This window comes from Lates calcarifer, linkage group LG8 (assembly GCF_001640805.2).
Source record: "Lates calcarifer isolate ASB-BC8 linkage group LG8, TLL_Latcal_v3, whole genome shotgun sequence".
In the NCBI taxonomy this organism is placed as follows: Eukaryota; Metazoa; Chordata; class Actinopteri; family Centropomidae; genus Lates; species Lates calcarifer.
The window spans coordinates 14,888,996-14,906,177 of record NC_066840.1 but is presented as its reverse complement, the minus strand read 5'-3'; the positions used below and the strand labels follow the sequence as shown (position 1 = coordinate 14,906,177).

General features: G+C 40.1%; 2 protein-coding genes across 7 annotated transcripts; one reads left to right on the top strand and one right to left on the bottom strand.

Annotated features, from left to right (window-relative positions):
• Positions 1-3,342: 3,342 nt before the first annotated feature.
• Positions 3,343-10,376, top strand: stx5a (syntaxin 5A). 4 transcript variants are annotated; one of them, XM_018660334.2, is made up of 12 exons: positions 3,343-3,473; positions 3,889-4,106; positions 5,257-5,327; positions 5,725-5,780; positions 5,934-6,004; positions 6,103-6,219; positions 6,527-6,583; positions 6,680-6,761; positions 8,066-8,152; positions 8,303-8,406; positions 8,507-8,628; positions 9,013-10,376. In XM_018660334.2, the coding sequence occupies exons 2-12, from the start codon at positions 4,044-4,046 to the stop codon at positions 9,170-9,172; spliced, it is 990 nt and encodes a 329-aa protein (XP_018515850.1). In that variant the 5' UTR covers positions 3,343-3,473; positions 3,889-4,043; the 3' UTR covers positions 9,173-10,376. The 4 variants fall into 4 exon arrangements, with proteins under 4 accessions (XP_018515850.1, XP_018515849.1, XP_018515853.1 ...); XM_018660333.2 differs by having other exon boundaries at positions 5,254-5,327; XM_018660337.2 differs by lacking the exon at positions 8,066-8,152.
• Positions 10,377-10,707: 331 nt separating this feature from the next.
• Positions 10,708-17,144, bottom strand: zgc:162144 (RD3 domain-containing protein). 3 transcript variants are annotated; one of them, XM_018660338.2, is made up of 3 exons: positions 16,998-17,144; positions 13,391-13,698; positions 10,708-11,898 (listed from the first exon to the last, which is right to left on the bottom strand). In XM_018660338.2, the coding sequence occupies exons 2-3, from the start codon at positions 13,696-13,698 to the stop codon at positions 11,526-11,528; spliced, it is 681 nt and encodes a 226-aa protein (XP_018515854.1). In that variant the 5' UTR covers positions 16,998-17,144; the 3' UTR covers positions 10,708-11,525. The 3 variants fall into 3 exon arrangements, with proteins under 3 accessions (XP_018515854.1, XP_050928405.1, XP_050928404.1); XM_051072448.1 differs by lacking the exon at positions 16,998-17,144 and adding an exon at positions 15,846-15,948; XM_051072447.1 differs by lacking the exon at positions 16,998-17,144 and adding an exon at positions 14,161-14,536.
• Between the last annotated feature and the right edge of the window lie 38 nt (positions 17,145-17,182).

The window sequence follows — 17,182 nt, the reverse complement described above, 5'->3', positions numbered from 1 at the left end:
GTTTCAGCAGATTGTCAGTTGTGGTCACAATGTTCAACTGTTTAACAAAAGTTACAGTGTAGTTTGTGTTTTTGCGAGAGACTAATGAGACAACATATTGTCTGTGTGTTCTCTGCACATGCTGTACCTGTCATGCTGCACTGGCAATGCAGAGCACCGGGGCCTTTCTTCCTCCTGGCATCAGCAGTGACGCTGATGATGACACTGATGATGATGAAATTTGCTGGCAATGTGATGTTCTGCTTCCTCACATCAGAGAGCAGACTTTAGACCAAAGTCAGGCTGATAATGTTAATTGCAGACTATTTCTGTTGCAGTCACTGGACTATAAATTCATCAGCACGCATTAAGCAGTGTCACCAGTGATGATTGATGATTGTACTGTATATTGGCAGTGGTTTTATTTGGTCGTTGTGACCAGAAAACTATTAGGAAGGAGAAAGTAGAAGGAGGAAGAGAGGAGACAATAAAGAGAGAAAAGTGAAGAAAGGAAAAGGAGAGGAAAGATGAGGAAAAGAGGGAACAAAAAGGATAGACTAAGATAACATAAGAAGATAAAAGGAGAGGAGGAAGGAAAGGAAAGAAACAGAAAGGAAAGAGCAGGAGAATAGAGGATGTGAAAGAGGAGGAGGGGAGAGAAATGAAAGGAAAGAGAGATGATAAAGGGAAAGGAGAGGAAGGAAAGGAACAGAAAGGAAGAGAGGAGAGGAGACAAAGGAGGAGAGGAGAGGAGCTAATGCTGCTGCCAACCTATCTGTCTGGAAGGGCATTATGCCAGTACTAAATTTAGCTGCAAGATTAGGGAGAAAGAGGGAGAGAGAAAAGAGAAAAGGACAGAGTGACTCATGCATCATGTTACAAATAAGATGCCTTTACTTCAAAATCTGCTTTTTAAAGCTCTGTGCTCATCAGAAACTCCCCAAAAATGTCATGAAACTAAAATAATAAACAGAGAGACAGAAGCACTGTCTCTGCTCAGACTGTCATGTGGTTCATTTCTCTCTCATTTCATGCATCTCCTCCATCCCTCTGCACCGCTCACTTCATCATCCATGTCCGTCTGTCTCGCTCAGTCTTTGCACTTGTATCAGGACTTCCTGTATTTTTCCACCTTGCTCTTTTCACGTTCATAGTTGTGTTTTTCTAATAACTCCAGCCATGGTTTCCTCCCTGGTTTTGTAGCAGCAGCTGTGTTGAAGCAGGTACTGTACACTATCTGCCCTGTGAGTGTGTGTTGTTAGATGGTATCAGCACTCCTGTGTGTGTGTGTGTGTGTGTGTGTGTGAGAGAGAGAGAGAGAGAGTGGATAAAAGACTGAGACAGAAAGAGAGAGGCTGAGTACATTATGTGCAGTGTAAAGAAGGGTCATGTGTGTTTGCTGACAGGAAAGTGAGTGTTTTTGATCGTCTCTTGTGAACACAGAGAGCTTTTTCATTTTATTTTACAGAGCAAACAAACAGAATTATCTCCAACAGAAACATGGATCCACAGGCCTCGTCTGTCTCAGTCCACTGAAGGACATCAGCTTTGATGAGCGATTTACTGTTTGTTTTACTACACAGGAAACAGTATCTGTAATGTCAGCAGGTTGAGAATGTAGTGTGAACACAACAGCCTTCATGAGGAGGTTAAATTCCCATCATTTGTTAGAAAAAAAACCTATCCAATCCAATATTCAAATGTTTTGCTCCAGTGGTATGACCATGATTTAGGCCAGTTTTGCCAAAGCTTGTATATCAGTATATATAGTAAGTATAATAAATTATAATAAAAGTATAATAGTATAATAATTCAAAGTGGTTACATCACTACACTAACATACACTATCCTACATGATTTAAAGGTGCTATATGTACGTTTTTTCTATTGCTACATAGCCAACGTTAGCATTAACAGCAGTTAGCATTGTGAAACATTGTGATTCCACTGTCAGACTTGATTCTTGTATTCACCAAGAGTTGTCTCCAGCAGTCTTAAAGCAACATCTACTTTTCTATCACTTTTCTTCTACACAATGTCAGCATGCTAACCAGCTAGCCTCGGCCAGTCCCGTCTCATAATACCATCCGATAGTGAGTCGCTGTCGCATCCAGTCCAACATGAGATGATGAAAAGATCTAAATAGCTAAAACAATGTGTGAAAACATAAGGAGGAGCGTTTTGATGTAGAGATACATTCAGTGGATTAGAGTGAGGTACAAAAGGTGAGGGGGAGTGTAGATGAGGGGTGATGGAGGGCAGAGGGGGAGGGTGGAAGGCTGCGGGGGTTTTGTGGCTGGGGGTCTAGCAGGTAAATAGGTGAGGGCATAGTTGTGGTCTGGCATGTTCAATCCTGTCAGGCAGAGGATGCGGGTACCAGTATGAGTGAGAGGAGATCAGAGAGCCTGCTGAATGTTATCTCTCTCTCCCCATACCATACTGTACCTGCAGGTCGACTCACCTGAGGCAGCAGCCAATCACGTTCTCTCTCCGCCTATCTGCTCATTCCTCCTCTGCGCCCTGTAACTTAAAGGTTCATTTCTACTACATTGGCATAACATCGCTAATGACACGTCACATTTTACTTGCAGCTGGCATCAATCTGAAGTAACCTAATGATCTGATGATGATAGGTATGCTGTGTTCCTCTGGTGATAATGTAGGTTTTATACAATATTTACTCCAAAAGTCATCCGTTCTTCTTATTTGGTTGCCATCATAAGGCTCAAAATTACCCTGTTAGTTTGGCTCAAATAGTTCACCTGGGGAAAATGAATGACGTGAATGGCCGACATAACATAATGCAGTCCATGTATTTTAGATTAATAGTTTCAGCAGCACATTTATAATCCTGCTGCGTAAGACATGACTCCTTTAAGGTAGTGATGGTGGTTTTTAATCATGAATAATATTATAATTTACTTAAAAGGAGGGTGGTGGGCTGCCCACAATTTTTGTTCCTTGTAGTGGGTTTATCTAAATAAAAATAAATCACATATATATGCATGTCTATTTGTGGCCTGATTGTGGCCTACGGGAATCATCCCAAGTGCAGCTTTTTAAATTTAATGTGTTGTTTGCTATTTGTTTTTGAGTCATTTTATTGATAATTGTTTGTTTATTTTATTGCTTTGTTGATATAGGATATAAAATAAGATTTGATCCATCCAACCAGACTCCTGCATCTTTATGTTCTTTACAGCAAAGACTACAATAGAAATGCAGAACTGTGTAAAACTTTTAGACTTTATTGTGTCACCCTAAAGTAAATAGTTATAAGTATTAACGTTAATTCCATTGCAGTGTGAGCAGGAGACACGAGGGACCCCTGGTGGTGGCAGGTTGCACCTGCAGGGATTTTCTGCCTCGGTAAAGTAGACGTGGCAGTGACGTCGAAGCCGGAAATGACCCGGATCGGAACTTTAACTCCTGGGTTGATTAGTTTTCACCAGAAACATCGAGAGCTCTCGAAATATGATCTGATAGCGATTCAAGTAAGTCGAAACCGATCGATGTTTGTCTTTTAAATAGGGTTAAACTTCACGGGGTTGGTTTAGGTCGAATTTTACCAAGGTAAAGCCGCGGAGACCGTACGGAAAGCCCGGTTAGCTCTATGAAGCTAACGTTAGCCTGGGGTTTTAGCCGGTGAGGCCGCGATCAGCTGTGTCGTGATGGGCGGCCTTCTCACACAGAGCTGGTCCACACTTTGGATAATCATTCTTACCTAATAATGTGTATATTTAGCTCGCATGTTACTTCATTTGTGAGTCGTGGCGGTTGTTTGTGGTTTAACTCTGTCGTTGTCTTGTCGGTGTGAGCGAGCCGAGCTGTGAGCTAACGGTACTGACTGGGTTTTTATTTTCTACCCAACCAACCTGATCAAACTGTTTTTGACGCGTCCCTTTTCAGACATGTGTGTACGTATGAAGGATACCTCACCTTGGATGTGAGTTCGTCCGCACACCGGGAGCTCTTCGTATTTACCCCCCACACTCACACAGAGCGGAGGAGGAGGAGGTTTGTGGTCAACAGCGGGCACTTGACCCCCTTTTCCCGACGGCAGGATGACGTGCCGTGACCGGACCCTCGAGTTCCAGTCAGCCTGTAAATCTCTCCAGGGCAGACAGGTATGTTGGGACAGGACACCTGACATCACATCACAGCACAATAATAAAGGGACCACTTCGTGTCAGATTAGGCTTTTGTCCTCATTTCTTAGCTGATGGGTTTTCACTGTAGCTTTTTGTGACGCTGATGAATTTTGGTTTTGGTTTCTTTTGGTTATGGTTTCTTGGTTATTCCCCTTATCTGGGTCAAGTTGTTGATCCTCAGAGGCCGTCAGTAGTCTATGTAATATATCTAACATCACATTTATTTAATTTGTCAAGACATAATACACCAGAAAGGGTTTCTCCAGTGCTCATCAAATTAAATGTAAGACTTTTAAAAACCTTGTTAATACCACATAAAGTGCTATTTAATACCTTTTTCATGGTCACACTGATGTAAGAACGACAGTTAACAATAAGGCCAACACTTATTTATTAACAACATTAATCTGTTGATTTATATGTGACTCCTGCTCCTGTTAAATTCAGTTAATGTGAACTAGATAAACTTCTTATAGTCTTCCCAGTTCTACTAATAGTCAAAAGTTATAACTATTGTTACTGTCAGGAGAAGAAAAACCTTTTGAAGGGTTGGCCTGCACATTGTAGGTCAAGTTAAGCACACACCAGTGTTCTTGTTGTCTTTCTTCAGCTCTGTAGAGACGCCTGCTTCACTGTAAATCAGAAAGGATACTGGTAGAGATATTGATATCCACGTATGTAATGGTTATAGATATGATTGAGGTAATCTAGAAACACACACCCATTGTTCACTGTGGAGCACTAACAATTTCATTTTTCAGCTGTAAAATGTCCCACTTTATAAATGTTTTGGTCACAGTTCTTAAACTGACAGATTTTTGGGATGCTTATCAAAATTCTTGTTATGTTATACGTTAAAATGGCAGTGTTGTTAGTCTGTTAATTAAGTAATAAAAGGAAGCATGTGACCGGCATGTAACAGGAAGTATATTGAATTTTTACCTAATCATTCACTAAAATGCTTTGTAAGTCAACAAAATAGAAATCAGTGAATTCCCTGTTACTTGACCATTGTAATCGATGTTGAGGAGACCTGTTGTCATATTTTTACAGTTGCCCTTCAGCCTCTTATTTTCGTTTCCCTTTCCATCTCACACACTGTCTACTTTTTACGCCCCCCCAGCAGAATGGAGTCCAGCCCAGTAAACCAGCTCTCAGCGCTCTCAGGCAGCGCAGTGACTTCACAGTTATGGCCAAGTACGTTCCTCATACTTCTGTTTTCTCAGCACTTTCAACAGCTCGTGCATATTTGCTGAATGTATTTGTTCTTTTTTTGTTGATTTTTGGGTGTTGCAATATTTCTACTCACACATTATTATCCTCCTCATCCTGATTGCACTACAACTTTATTTTGCTAGTATAGCATACTTGGAAATACTATAATTGTATTAGTACAAGTGAAATGAGAAGATTGATGTAAGTTTTTAGTGGAAAGATCTGTCTAGGACATGTTTGGCCTAACTTATCTTTAAGACTGTAAGCAGAGAGAGACAGACACAGATAAAATGATATAATCTTCCTATCTAACTCCCAGTAAGAATCCAAGCATATTTCCCAGGGTGACAAAGAAGACTTTCTGTTTGTTTCATTGCAGGAGAATTGGGAAAGACTTGAGCAATACATTTGCCAAACTGGAAAAGCTCACTATTTGTAAGTCTTCCATTAATATTAATTAACATGTTATAAGATTCATGAGTGTGTGTGTGTGTGTGTGTGTGTGTGTGTGTGTGTGTGTGTGTGTGTGTGTGAGAGTGTGATATCATCCAAAGCTTTGACATACATACTGTCATTCTGATGTTTTAGTGGCAAAAAGAAAATCTCTATTTGACGACAAGGCAGTGGAGATCGAGGAGCTGACGTACATCATTAAACAAGTGAGTTGAATTGTTAACATCCCATGAAATGTGGTTCTGCAAATACACTGTCTACACTCCTATAATCTTTTCTACCTCTCCTGCATTTATGTGTTCAGGACATCAACAGTCTAAACAAACAGATAGCACAGCTGCAGGACTTGGTGAGGTCTCGCGGAGCTCCAGGCGGCCGACATATCCAAACCCACTCTAACACTATAGTGGTGTCATTACAGGTACATTCAAATAAGGTCTAATTCATACTGTGTTGTATATTTGCACTAGAGGTATTTAAAAAGTTACTTTAAAAATAGTCTGAAAAAAGAAAAAAACAGAAAACTAACATATTAAAAATGTTTTTTATTATGCTCATTTTTATATCATTTTTTTCTTGAACATTTAATCCCAATTATGTCTTTGTTCATGTACAATAAAATAAAGTGTGTAATTTATGAAATACTAATATTAAAATGAAGAAGTTTGTGTCTATCATAAATAATGGTATCAGAAAATGTTAAACTTTGCATCTTTTGTCATCCACAGTCCAAACTGGCTTCAATGTCCAATGACTTCAAATCAGTCCTAGAAGTCAGAACAGAGGTGAGTTATACTTTATATTTGGTCAGAAAATACAATAGACTAAAGTTTCTTCTCAGTCATGTTGACCCTCTCCATCATTCATCTGTTTTCCTGCAGAACCTGAAGCAGCAGCGCAGCAGGAGAGAGCAGTTCTCCCAGCCTCCTGTCTCGTCTTCTCCTCTGATGGCCAACAACTTCAGTAAGTTCATCCACATCTTACCTTCACACTCGTAGTCGCTCACTGTGATGTTTGTTTGTTTGTTTGTTGTTTTTTTTTTGTACAAGGGTCTCACATTAAAGTAATGGCAGCAACAGGTAAACAAAGCATGCTGTTGTAGCTTCTTAAGGGGGTGTTCACTCTATAACTGATGGGAAAAGGTTTTGTCTCAGATACATTTTGTGCTGATTTAAAATCCGTCACAAGGTTTGAACTTTTCAGTACAAACGAGCAGCTGTCAAACTAAACATCCTCCCCTGCAGCAGAGATAAGGGTAAATGGAAATATTAAGTTTCTATTGTAACATTCTGGTCTCATTCTGGCTTCACACAGATGCAACACAAACTCGACCTTCACAAATTAATGTCCTGCCCTGGTTCATGCGCATTCCTCTAAAAATTTCAAATCCGTCTTCACCTCAAACATAGCCTGCTCCTCATCTTTTCATCTGATTCACTGGTGGTATTAAAAAAAAGTGGAATAGAGTGAACACACCTTTATCGAGTCTTTGTTTTGGCTTTGATGTCATATTTGACATGTCTGGCTCCTGCTCAGTTTAACGTTTTGCTAAACAAACAGCTAAAACAGGCTAACAGAGACCCTCTAATTAACACAGGGAGCTCAGATGCTTCCTGTGCAGACATTTACACTGTCAGTAAAATGTTCCTGAACAGCCTGTAGCATTTCACTGTTTTTTGGTTCAAGCAAAGTGCTCATTGTAAATACCTACATATTTACAAAACTACATACACAGACAAAAACATATAAACATACATCAGATTGGAATCAAGAATGTTTAAAATATTTTATTTTATGGAAATTATCTAGGTGTAATTGAAAATGAGCTTCATTATGATTGCTGTAATGAGGCACCTATAGCAGATTTTTCCTAACATTTAATGCTGTAACTGTCCAGATTCTCAGTAACATCCATTGTCTCATTTTGACGGTTCTTGTATAGAAATATTAAGTTTGGAACCCTTATGGCAGAAAAACATCTTCTCATGACATAGAAAAAAACAAGCTATTATAAGTTATTATTACCATAATATAATATTTTTCAGTACATTTCTACCCATTTCCTTGTCATTTCTAATTTTAGGGTATTAACAATGAGCACGCTGCTTGAAATTTATTCAAAAATGGCACAGGTTGAATAGAAACTTTGACTGCCAGTTTACTTTTCAAAACAACAGCTGTTGTTAATAGGGAACTGCTCGAAGTCCTTGTGAATGACTATTACTGTATTTGGTCGTCTATAATGCAAAAATCAAAAAATATTTTAGGGAGCCGCAAAAAAGGGGCCCAGGAGCCGCATGCAGCTCGCGAGCCGCGCAATGACTACCAGGGCTATACAACCTCAAATTTAAAAGGTATTTCCCTGGAACGTTTGACTCTCCCAGTGGGTATAACTAGCTACTGTATGTGCCCGCTGTTCTCACTGCTTTTCCCCTCTACCATTGAGGATTTCTGTCTGATCTCGATGAACATGTGTTTGTGTTTTGCTTGTTGTCTCCCCTCAGAGAGCTCAGTCCTGATGCAGGATGAGTCCCGGAGCATGGGGGATGTGGCCATCGATATGGACTCTCAGACCAATCCCTTACAACTCCAACTTATTGATGAGCAGGTACACGAGAAATCTTAAGTGAAAACTGTGATCAGATATGTAAACTGCATATGTGCACTGCTGTGACCCTTCTTTAAAATCCTGCTGACTGCCATTACAGGACTCGTACATCCAGAGCCGTGCAGACACCATGCAGAACATTGAGAGCACCATTGTGGAACTGGGCTCTATATTCCAGCAGCTGGCGCACATGGTGAAGGAGCAAGAGGAGACGATCCAGAGGTAAGACAGAGATGGAAACAGACGGAGAATCAAGGACAGAGGACTCTTAGAAACCAAGGAAATTAAAGAATGTTTTACAAAGAAATGGAGAGAAATAAGTGCAGCTATTATATATTTTCAGATATAAATAACTGTATAGGAAACAAGGGCAAAATCACATACAAAGTAATCAAATAATTTTCAAAACACTGCATTGTTACTTTTACTTGCTCCAGAAATTTCTAAAATAACACAATCAAGATTTGCATCTAATGAGTTTTTTCATTATTGATAAATCTGACAGTTATTTTAGTGATTATTTGACTCGTCATTTAGTGAATCAAATGTCAAAAATAACAGGTTTCAGCCTCACTGATCACTCTGCCTATCTTGCCTCTCTCACAGGATCGATGCAAATGTGGAGGACACTCAGCTGAACGTGGAGGCCGCCCACACAGAGATCCTCAAATACTTCCAGTCAGTCTCCTCCAACCGCTGGCTGATGATCAAGATCTTTCTTGTCCTCATCGTCTTCTTCATCATCTTTGTCGTCTTCTTCGCCTAAAGAGAGGAGAAGCGGTGGCCAAGGGGGAGGGAGGAAAAAGCACACCGAACGAGCAGGGGAAGGTGAAACTAAAACTGAAGGTGGACTGAGACGGCCTGGTACTTGAAGGACAGACCTCTCTATCAAAGTGACAGTTTGATGGAGGCTTGGGATCCACTCAGATTGATACAGACTTGTCGGTTATTCCCAAACCACAGACTCTCGGTTAATTCAGTTCAGCAAAGAATGAAGATGCTGAACTCTGTCCAAATAAAAAGAATAAAGTATCTAAAGTCCCCACTTTGTATAGAGAGAGTAGAAAACTGCTCTTTATTGTACTTTGACCAACTATTCATAAACATTTAATCAAAATGGCATTGATTTAATGGTTTGATTCTGCAAACTGTCACTTTAAATTTTTTTTTCTTGTTTACCCCCTTTGCCACATGTCATCCATTATTATTATTATTATTATTTCAAAGCCAAACAACAGAACTGGAGATTATTTTGCTTCTTAGTTTACCTGCTTTTTATTGAACAGCATGACTGTGTCTCATTTATCAGCAATTCTTCACTTACCACCTTTCAGTTGATGTGAAATATTTTTTTCATCCATTTACATTCAGTTTTTTCTTTCAAAGTTTATTTGCCAAATGGGTACTCTGATCAAACTGTGACAGAAATACAAAGACACTCGCTGTGGTCCAGCTTTTTGTCTCCTGAAGGCACAAGAAGGCAGTTTACAGCCAACTGAAGGGAGCTTTACAGGCACAAGCTGTACGAAACATTGATAGGTTATATAACAAAACTGTTTTAAATCAAACTGTCTGGTTGCTAGCCATGAGGCAGGTTGAACTGTTGGAAAAAGTGTAAACCTTGCACATGCAGTGCTGCAGAAAGACTTCAGGATCCAGGTTTGACATCAGTGCTTATGAAGGGGTTATGCTGGTTTTGAAGGCCCATTAATGAAAAGACTCCATCAGCCAGATTCCCTGGAAGTGTCTGGTTGGATGTCACTGTTGTAGTTTGCTTCCCCTCTTTATCTAATGTACAGGATGTTATTTAAATGACCACGGCTTTTTAAGAAGAAAAAAACATTCTTCCTATTTTTTCCTCCATTTTTTTTTAGCCAAATGCCTTGACTTCAATGTACAAAGTGCAAATAGTGATAATGATGTATTGATAAGAAAGTGCATATTAATAAAATAATAATGGGGTGCTGGCATTCATGGAGATTTTCTTGGATTAAGAGGATTAGTCAGCAGTGATATAATTAGCCATGCTGGGCTGTGAGACTAGCAAACAGAGAGGTGTTGAACAGGACGGAGCTGCAGTTTCTATTCAACATATTTACAACACATGGATGTGTGGTATTCATTTTTCCTTCCTCACATTTGTCAACCACAATAAAGCGAGAAAGGTCCATGAATCTTTTGATCCTGTTGTGTAGATGTTACTAGATTTAAAAAATGTGACTGATATTAATGAGCAAAAATCACAAGTCACATGTAGTCCCTAATGTTACTGATATTTAAACCAAAAAACACAGACATGTCTGTGAAAAAGCAATGTTTTAATCACATAGAAGTGACAAGAACATTTGTTTCCCCCAGTACATTTTATATTCACAATAAAAAATAGGGTTTACAGATGATTCTAGTCATTCCCTTTTTGCAAGGATTTGCTTTAAACGGATGCACTATGAGAGCACGGTCTGCTAACTGAGCTGGTGACCCAGAGCCAAGTTGGCTGCTGAATCTCCAGAGGCGTGGTCTGAACTGAACTTCCCCTCATCTACTGCTGTCCTGTCTGTTGCATAACATGTTTTTAAAGGAACAGTTCATGAGATGTGTTTATGATTGATTAGGAGCTGGTGCTCAGAGAGCATCATTTGTTTGGTCTTAAAGATACCTAAAGCATGTGAAGGTTAATGCAAGAGATTTTACTCATTTTTGTTTTTATCTACGTTAGCGACACAGCTCTAGGGATTGTAGTTTCTGTCGGTCGGCTCACTACTTTGGCAGAGACTGAAATTTATGAACAAATATTGGAGGGACTGTTGTGAAATTCTGTCCAGACATCTCTAGTCCACAGACAATGAATCCTACTGACATTCTCTGACTTTTTATCCAGTGCCACTACAAGGTTCACATTTGTGGTTTTTAGTGAAATTTCTCAACAACTCTTTATTGTGACCCCCTTTTCCCTGAATGCTGCCTTAATTTCTTCCCTAATATTGTCTGTTTTTCTTTCCTCCCCATATTTAAGCTGACCCTCTACAACTGAGGCTACTTTCTCTCCCTCCAATGACTCAATTGTCTCCCCCTGCCCAAACTCCTTTACAGGTTCCCATTCCCCTGACTCTCCCTCTCTCTCACGCCTGGGCACTTTGCTCCAGAGGGGTAATCTCTGGCATGCTCCTGCTCCTTCCCTTCCTCGCCCTGGCCTTGATGGCCTCCTCCTCTCCTTCTGCATCATCCTCCTCGTCAGACCAATCCACCTGCTGCTGCAGATTCCCCCTGGAGCCTCTTATGCCACTGCCCTTGAAGAACTGCCCTGTGCGAAACTTTGTGCGGAAAGTGACAAAGGAGAGGCTCTTGCTGCGCTGCTGCTTCTCAATCACTGTATCCTGCGTCTGGACATCTTCGTTTCCGTTGACCTCGTCCACGCAGTCGCGGAGTACTGTGCGAAACAGCCGGGGAACCTCGTGCACCTCGGGCTCCATCTGCGACACCAGCCTCCTGAACCTGCAGCCGGAGGGATAAGGAACAGTAACGATTAGGCTTTAGAGTCACGTCAAAACAAGTCAAGACAGAAACAAAGTCAGAGAAGCAAAGGAGATGGACAGAAAGATGTAACCATAAAGGTGGTGCCACCACAGTGCAGTGTTTCTAAAGGGGTCCAGAATCTCTTTCTACGCCCTTGGTAGGATATGAATCATGATTACAGTAAAGTGTGCTGAAAGGTGGATAAAATACAACCAGTAAAATGTTATTGAATGATAGAAAATTACACTTAATTTAATGACAACTTGTTTGCGTAAGTTAGATGTCAACCATTAATTCAGCAATGACCCATGACCCGTCATCAATTGATTACTTGGCCTATAAAACGTGAGAAAAAAGTACCCAGCACAACTTTTTTGAAGACCAAATTTACGTATTTATATTGCTTGTTTTCTTGACCAGCAGTAAAAGAAAAACTAAAATGTTCAACGTACGATCATAGAAGACTAGGAAAACCAGCAACTATTATCATTTGAGGAACTGTTTCCTGTAAATTTTGGGCATGTCAAACCTTTGTCTCCACCTTCTGGCAATGAGAGTAATTACACAAACACTGTCAAAGCGTGCTTATGATGCCACACCAGTGGTAACCTGTGGTTGTCCTCGCCATCAATTGCTTTCATTTTTAGGATGTAATCCTTCCTCTGAATGCAGAGTTTTCTTTTTTATCTGGAGCAGCAGAAACCTTTCTTGGATGCTTCCTTGGTTTTTCCGCCATTCTCCCTCACCCATGCCTTCCCCGTCACTATGGTTGCTCTTGCTCCCGTCTTCAGCTCTGGCAAACCAATCACTGCTGGTTGACGTAAAAGGGATTGACACGGGTGTGTCCAGCGTGAAAATGGCGCCACAGACACCAGATTAAAACTCTGATATACTACGAAATGCAAAGAGATTTACCCGGTGCTGATGGGCTTAATCAACACAGTGTGAACTCGTTTGGCAGTGAGAGTTTGAATGAAACAGACGTTATTATGTACAAGTCCCAGACTCCAGCTTCAACCCATCAGTTATCAGAATAGGTGTGGACACATTTTCTGTTGATCAGCTAATCTATTCACTGACCAAACCTCCTAGCTTTAGAGGTAAAGCTAAGAGGTTAAAAGCATCAGCTTGCTTTCTGAGTTCTAGTTATAAGGGTATTACAGGGATTAGATTGAAACCCTGCAGCTCTCTCTTATTCTGTTTCTTCTTCATGTTGTGGCCCTAAGTGTGTTTCATGCTCTATTTCAGCTTGCCTGTCTCTCTCCTTTAGTCTCTAACATCGTCTCTGACTCTGTGGCTCTCCATCTTTTATTTCTTACATGAATCTTTCTGCATGTCTTTGGTTCAACATCTCACTTTCTTTGTCAGTCTGGCTCATACTTTTTCAATTTCAGCAATTAGCAGTTAACAGTTGTACCTCTCTTCCTGCAGTTGTATGTCTGCCCTCTTTATGTCTCCCTGTTTTTCTCACCTGACAATCACAGGGCCACACTGTGCAGGGGGGATCTTGGCACAGAGGTCCTGCAGCTCCAGCAGGTCGTTGGGCGTCAGCTCGTAGGGCTGAGGGGTTGGGGTGTTGGCCAGCCAGCTGTAGTCGGCCGCAGAGGAGGAGCTGCGACGGCGGCGCCGACCCTCTGTCGCTCTCTCTAAACGGATGCGTTCAGTGCGTTTCACCATGGCCCCCAGCTCCAGCATCAGGGTATTGGTCACCAGCTCCTCAGAGGTGCGCTGGCCGGGCACTTTGGGCTCAAGAGAGAAAACAGCGGACCAAGGAAACATCTGGGAACGAAAGACAGGATTGGTGACGAGTTATATCAAAGTTTAAGGGTAGAAAAAGTCAAATATTCTTTCTAAATAGATGTGGCATTCACCATATCAAACACTAAGCAAGAACATATCTTAGGTTTTAGTATTATAGAATTATAATTGAGGAAGGATATGGAGGATGAAGGAAAAGGTTACTGAAACACCTGGAGACCATTTTAAAAATCACAGTCTGTAGAAGACATTTTATACATTGTGATATACATAACTTAATCATGGCTGCTGTAAACATTTAGAGAATTTAAGATTTAATTCTCAGACAGAAATATCCTCATGCCAGATTACTTTATCACTATGAAGTCTGTTTAAGTAAATGTGACTCATATCACTTATCAGTACAAACCATGTTTTCTTAAGAAGATTGTTATCATGTTATTGTCTTGCTCTCACTAAACAGAAGTTTAATTGTTGTCTTACCTTCATGAAACTGGATTTACAAAACTGCAGTGTATTCTTGCCTGACAGAAATCCACCTGTGGTCTAGTAAAGTCTCTGTCAGCAGGTCTCCATGGGTTCGTGACACTCACAAAAGGATGAAACTCCTCCAACTCCAGCTGGCGTCACACAGCTACCTGCCTGCCTTGCTACCTTTTAAGGGTCCCCGGCAGACAGTGCGTGTACTTTTGTGAGGAGCGCGTGGAGTGTGTGTGTGAGTTTGGGATTGAGTGTAAATGTAATCCTGTATTAATAAAGAGCGAGTGACGAGAGGAGCTTACCTCATGACAGGAGTGTGTGTTTGTGTGTGTGAGTGACAGAATTCATGTGGGGTGTTTACATAACGGTATGTATGCGCTTCATCCACTTTTCTTTTCTTTTGCATGTGGTTTTTATCTCCTTTTTATGTGCCTATTAAAGCTGTAAAGAAGGTTTTATACACACAAGCAGGCAAGACACTTCCTTGCTCAAAGGTACTTGAAACCACCTCTGCTGACAGAGACTTATGCTTTAACCAGCATACTTCATAGTTGCAGATTGTTAGGCTACTGTCATTACACCCAGTTCAATCTTTGAAAACAACACACTGGAATTCTGAAAAATGGTCCTCCAGTTCCCAGACAATAATCCCTCAGACACACCTATAATTACCAAACTGTCCAAGCATAAGATTACATAACTACCCACATAATCTCTTGTTCTCACACCGAGAAACTCTCAGGTATTAGCAGTCTGTCTCAGCTTGCATGTGGTATTGTATATAAAGTAAGTGTATGTAGAGAAGCAGGCTAGTTCCTGGGTTTCCGCACCACTCAGCACTGAGCCACCAAATCCCAGATTACATTCAAATCCACAGCCTACCTAGAAGAATGACTTGTTACAATGACTGTTATAATCTAATTACAGTCATCGCAGAGGATGCTGTTAATACTGTAACTGAACAGGAATGGCTGTGTATGACTGTAAATATTTAACTGGCTTTGACTGTATTTATTTGATTAAAAACACAATAACTCTACATAGCAGTAGCCACAATCATCAGGGATAAAAACACAATAAAGTCTAAAAGTTTACCTCCACTGTGGTCCTCCAACAACATCTGACAAACAACACAACACCAAGTCAAACACATATTTACTCAGATTACATGTTCTAAGATTCCCTCACAGTATAAATCAGACTACAAAGTGCAGACAAACCATCTTTTTGAGGCTATTTTAAGATGCTCATCTGATTTATCCATGGCTCTGCTGCACAAAACAGAAACATTTTAAAATGGTGTACCACCTCTTATGAAGTGTCTTTAATCAATAAAATGCAATGGTGAAAAGTATATATAGCATATTTGATCCTAATACTTACTTTTGCTTAAGTAAAATATCTGAGTACTTCCTCTACCACTGGTGAAGGTAGTTCAATTCAGTGGTGCACTTTTAAACACAGAGACATCTTACTGTGATAAAGTTGATCCTCTTCTCAACTGAGCTTCTTGAAATGCTCAGATTTAACATGTTTAACTGGACAAGGTTTTAAAATTACTCTCTTTCATTTTTATCAGAAAAAAACGACACATACATCAACATATATGTAAACAACTAACTGTTCTTTAACCAAACACAAAGATTCTCTCAAGAGACAAATGATCTATATTCAGTATATCTCTATACCTGAGCTGTTCCACTAGTCTGTTTCTAACAGTATAGTTTCTTGGCCTTTATCTTCCCCTCTGAGAACCTGTGCAAAGGGATCTCATATTTCCCCAAATACGTCTTGTTTGTTTCACAACATGTACTTGTTTTTACTGTGGGTGATACGATCTCCTAAACCCATTTTACTGTGTGGTGTATTTTGTGTCTTCTTTCATACCAGAAGGTGGCAGCATAGTCAAAGTGACACTGAATACTCACAGCTGATCTACCTAAAAATGCAAAAAATTACTGACTAAAAATTTTATGTTCACCTTAGAAAGAGCTGTTTTACCAGACTCATATCAGTGCAAGATACTTTACAGTGTTTTTCACTGGTATTCAAAGATTTACCAGATTTGAATGTAAACTGAGTCTGAGTTTCCATTTACAAATGAAAAGCTTCTATCTTTCAGAGATGGATGGATAATATATATCACAGGCTTAAATGCTTAGAGTGACATTCTTACCTTTTCCTATCCAAAACACTTACAGCGCTCAATATTTCTAAGTCCATGTCTTGTTTACATTAACCACGTTTCCCTTATTCAAATTTGTATTTTACATCATCACATCTTTAGGAATTTATCTGGGCCTCCATTTCCCAGTAGAATCAACATGAACTTTTCAGGTGTAATTTGTTTGTAAGGCAGTCACTGTTTCTAATGGTTTGTAACCTAGCTGGACTGGTACATCCTAATTAATATAGTGATAATGATATCAGACAATCCTCAGATGTGGTTTTCTCAAATAGAAACCTCCTCAGTGTATCTCTGTACTGTCATCCAGTGGATTAACAGGCAGATCAGTTCACCCAGTTTCACCAAGGACAGTTTAAAGGAGGGTAATAGAAGAAAAGTAGATTAATTATTATCTCTTCACCTGTCAGGAATGAAGCTGTGTCTTGCTAGATTTCACCCATTATTTATTAGTAAATGGTAATTTCATTAAACACAATAATAGGTTAGTAATATGCAGCATGTATGCACAGTAACAGCAGAAATAGCGGAAGTCTTGAAACTATATTAGTTAAATAAAAATAATTAAATTCCATCTATCTATCTCTCTATCCTAAAATAATGGATTTTGAGAGAGGTTTTCATTATCTTGAGAGAGTTTCTCATACTGACTTACCGGATCTTTCTCTCATAAAACAGGCAGAAATGTTCCTCCATACAGGAGAGTAACATTCGGTCTATGATAGAAACTACAGCCACATGGTGTTGTGTTTGAGGTGAGGCCACAGGATGAGGCGCTGTCGCTAGAGGTCATCAGAGGTTCACGCCGCCGCGAGGACTTCAAACCCCCCTGCCCCGCCT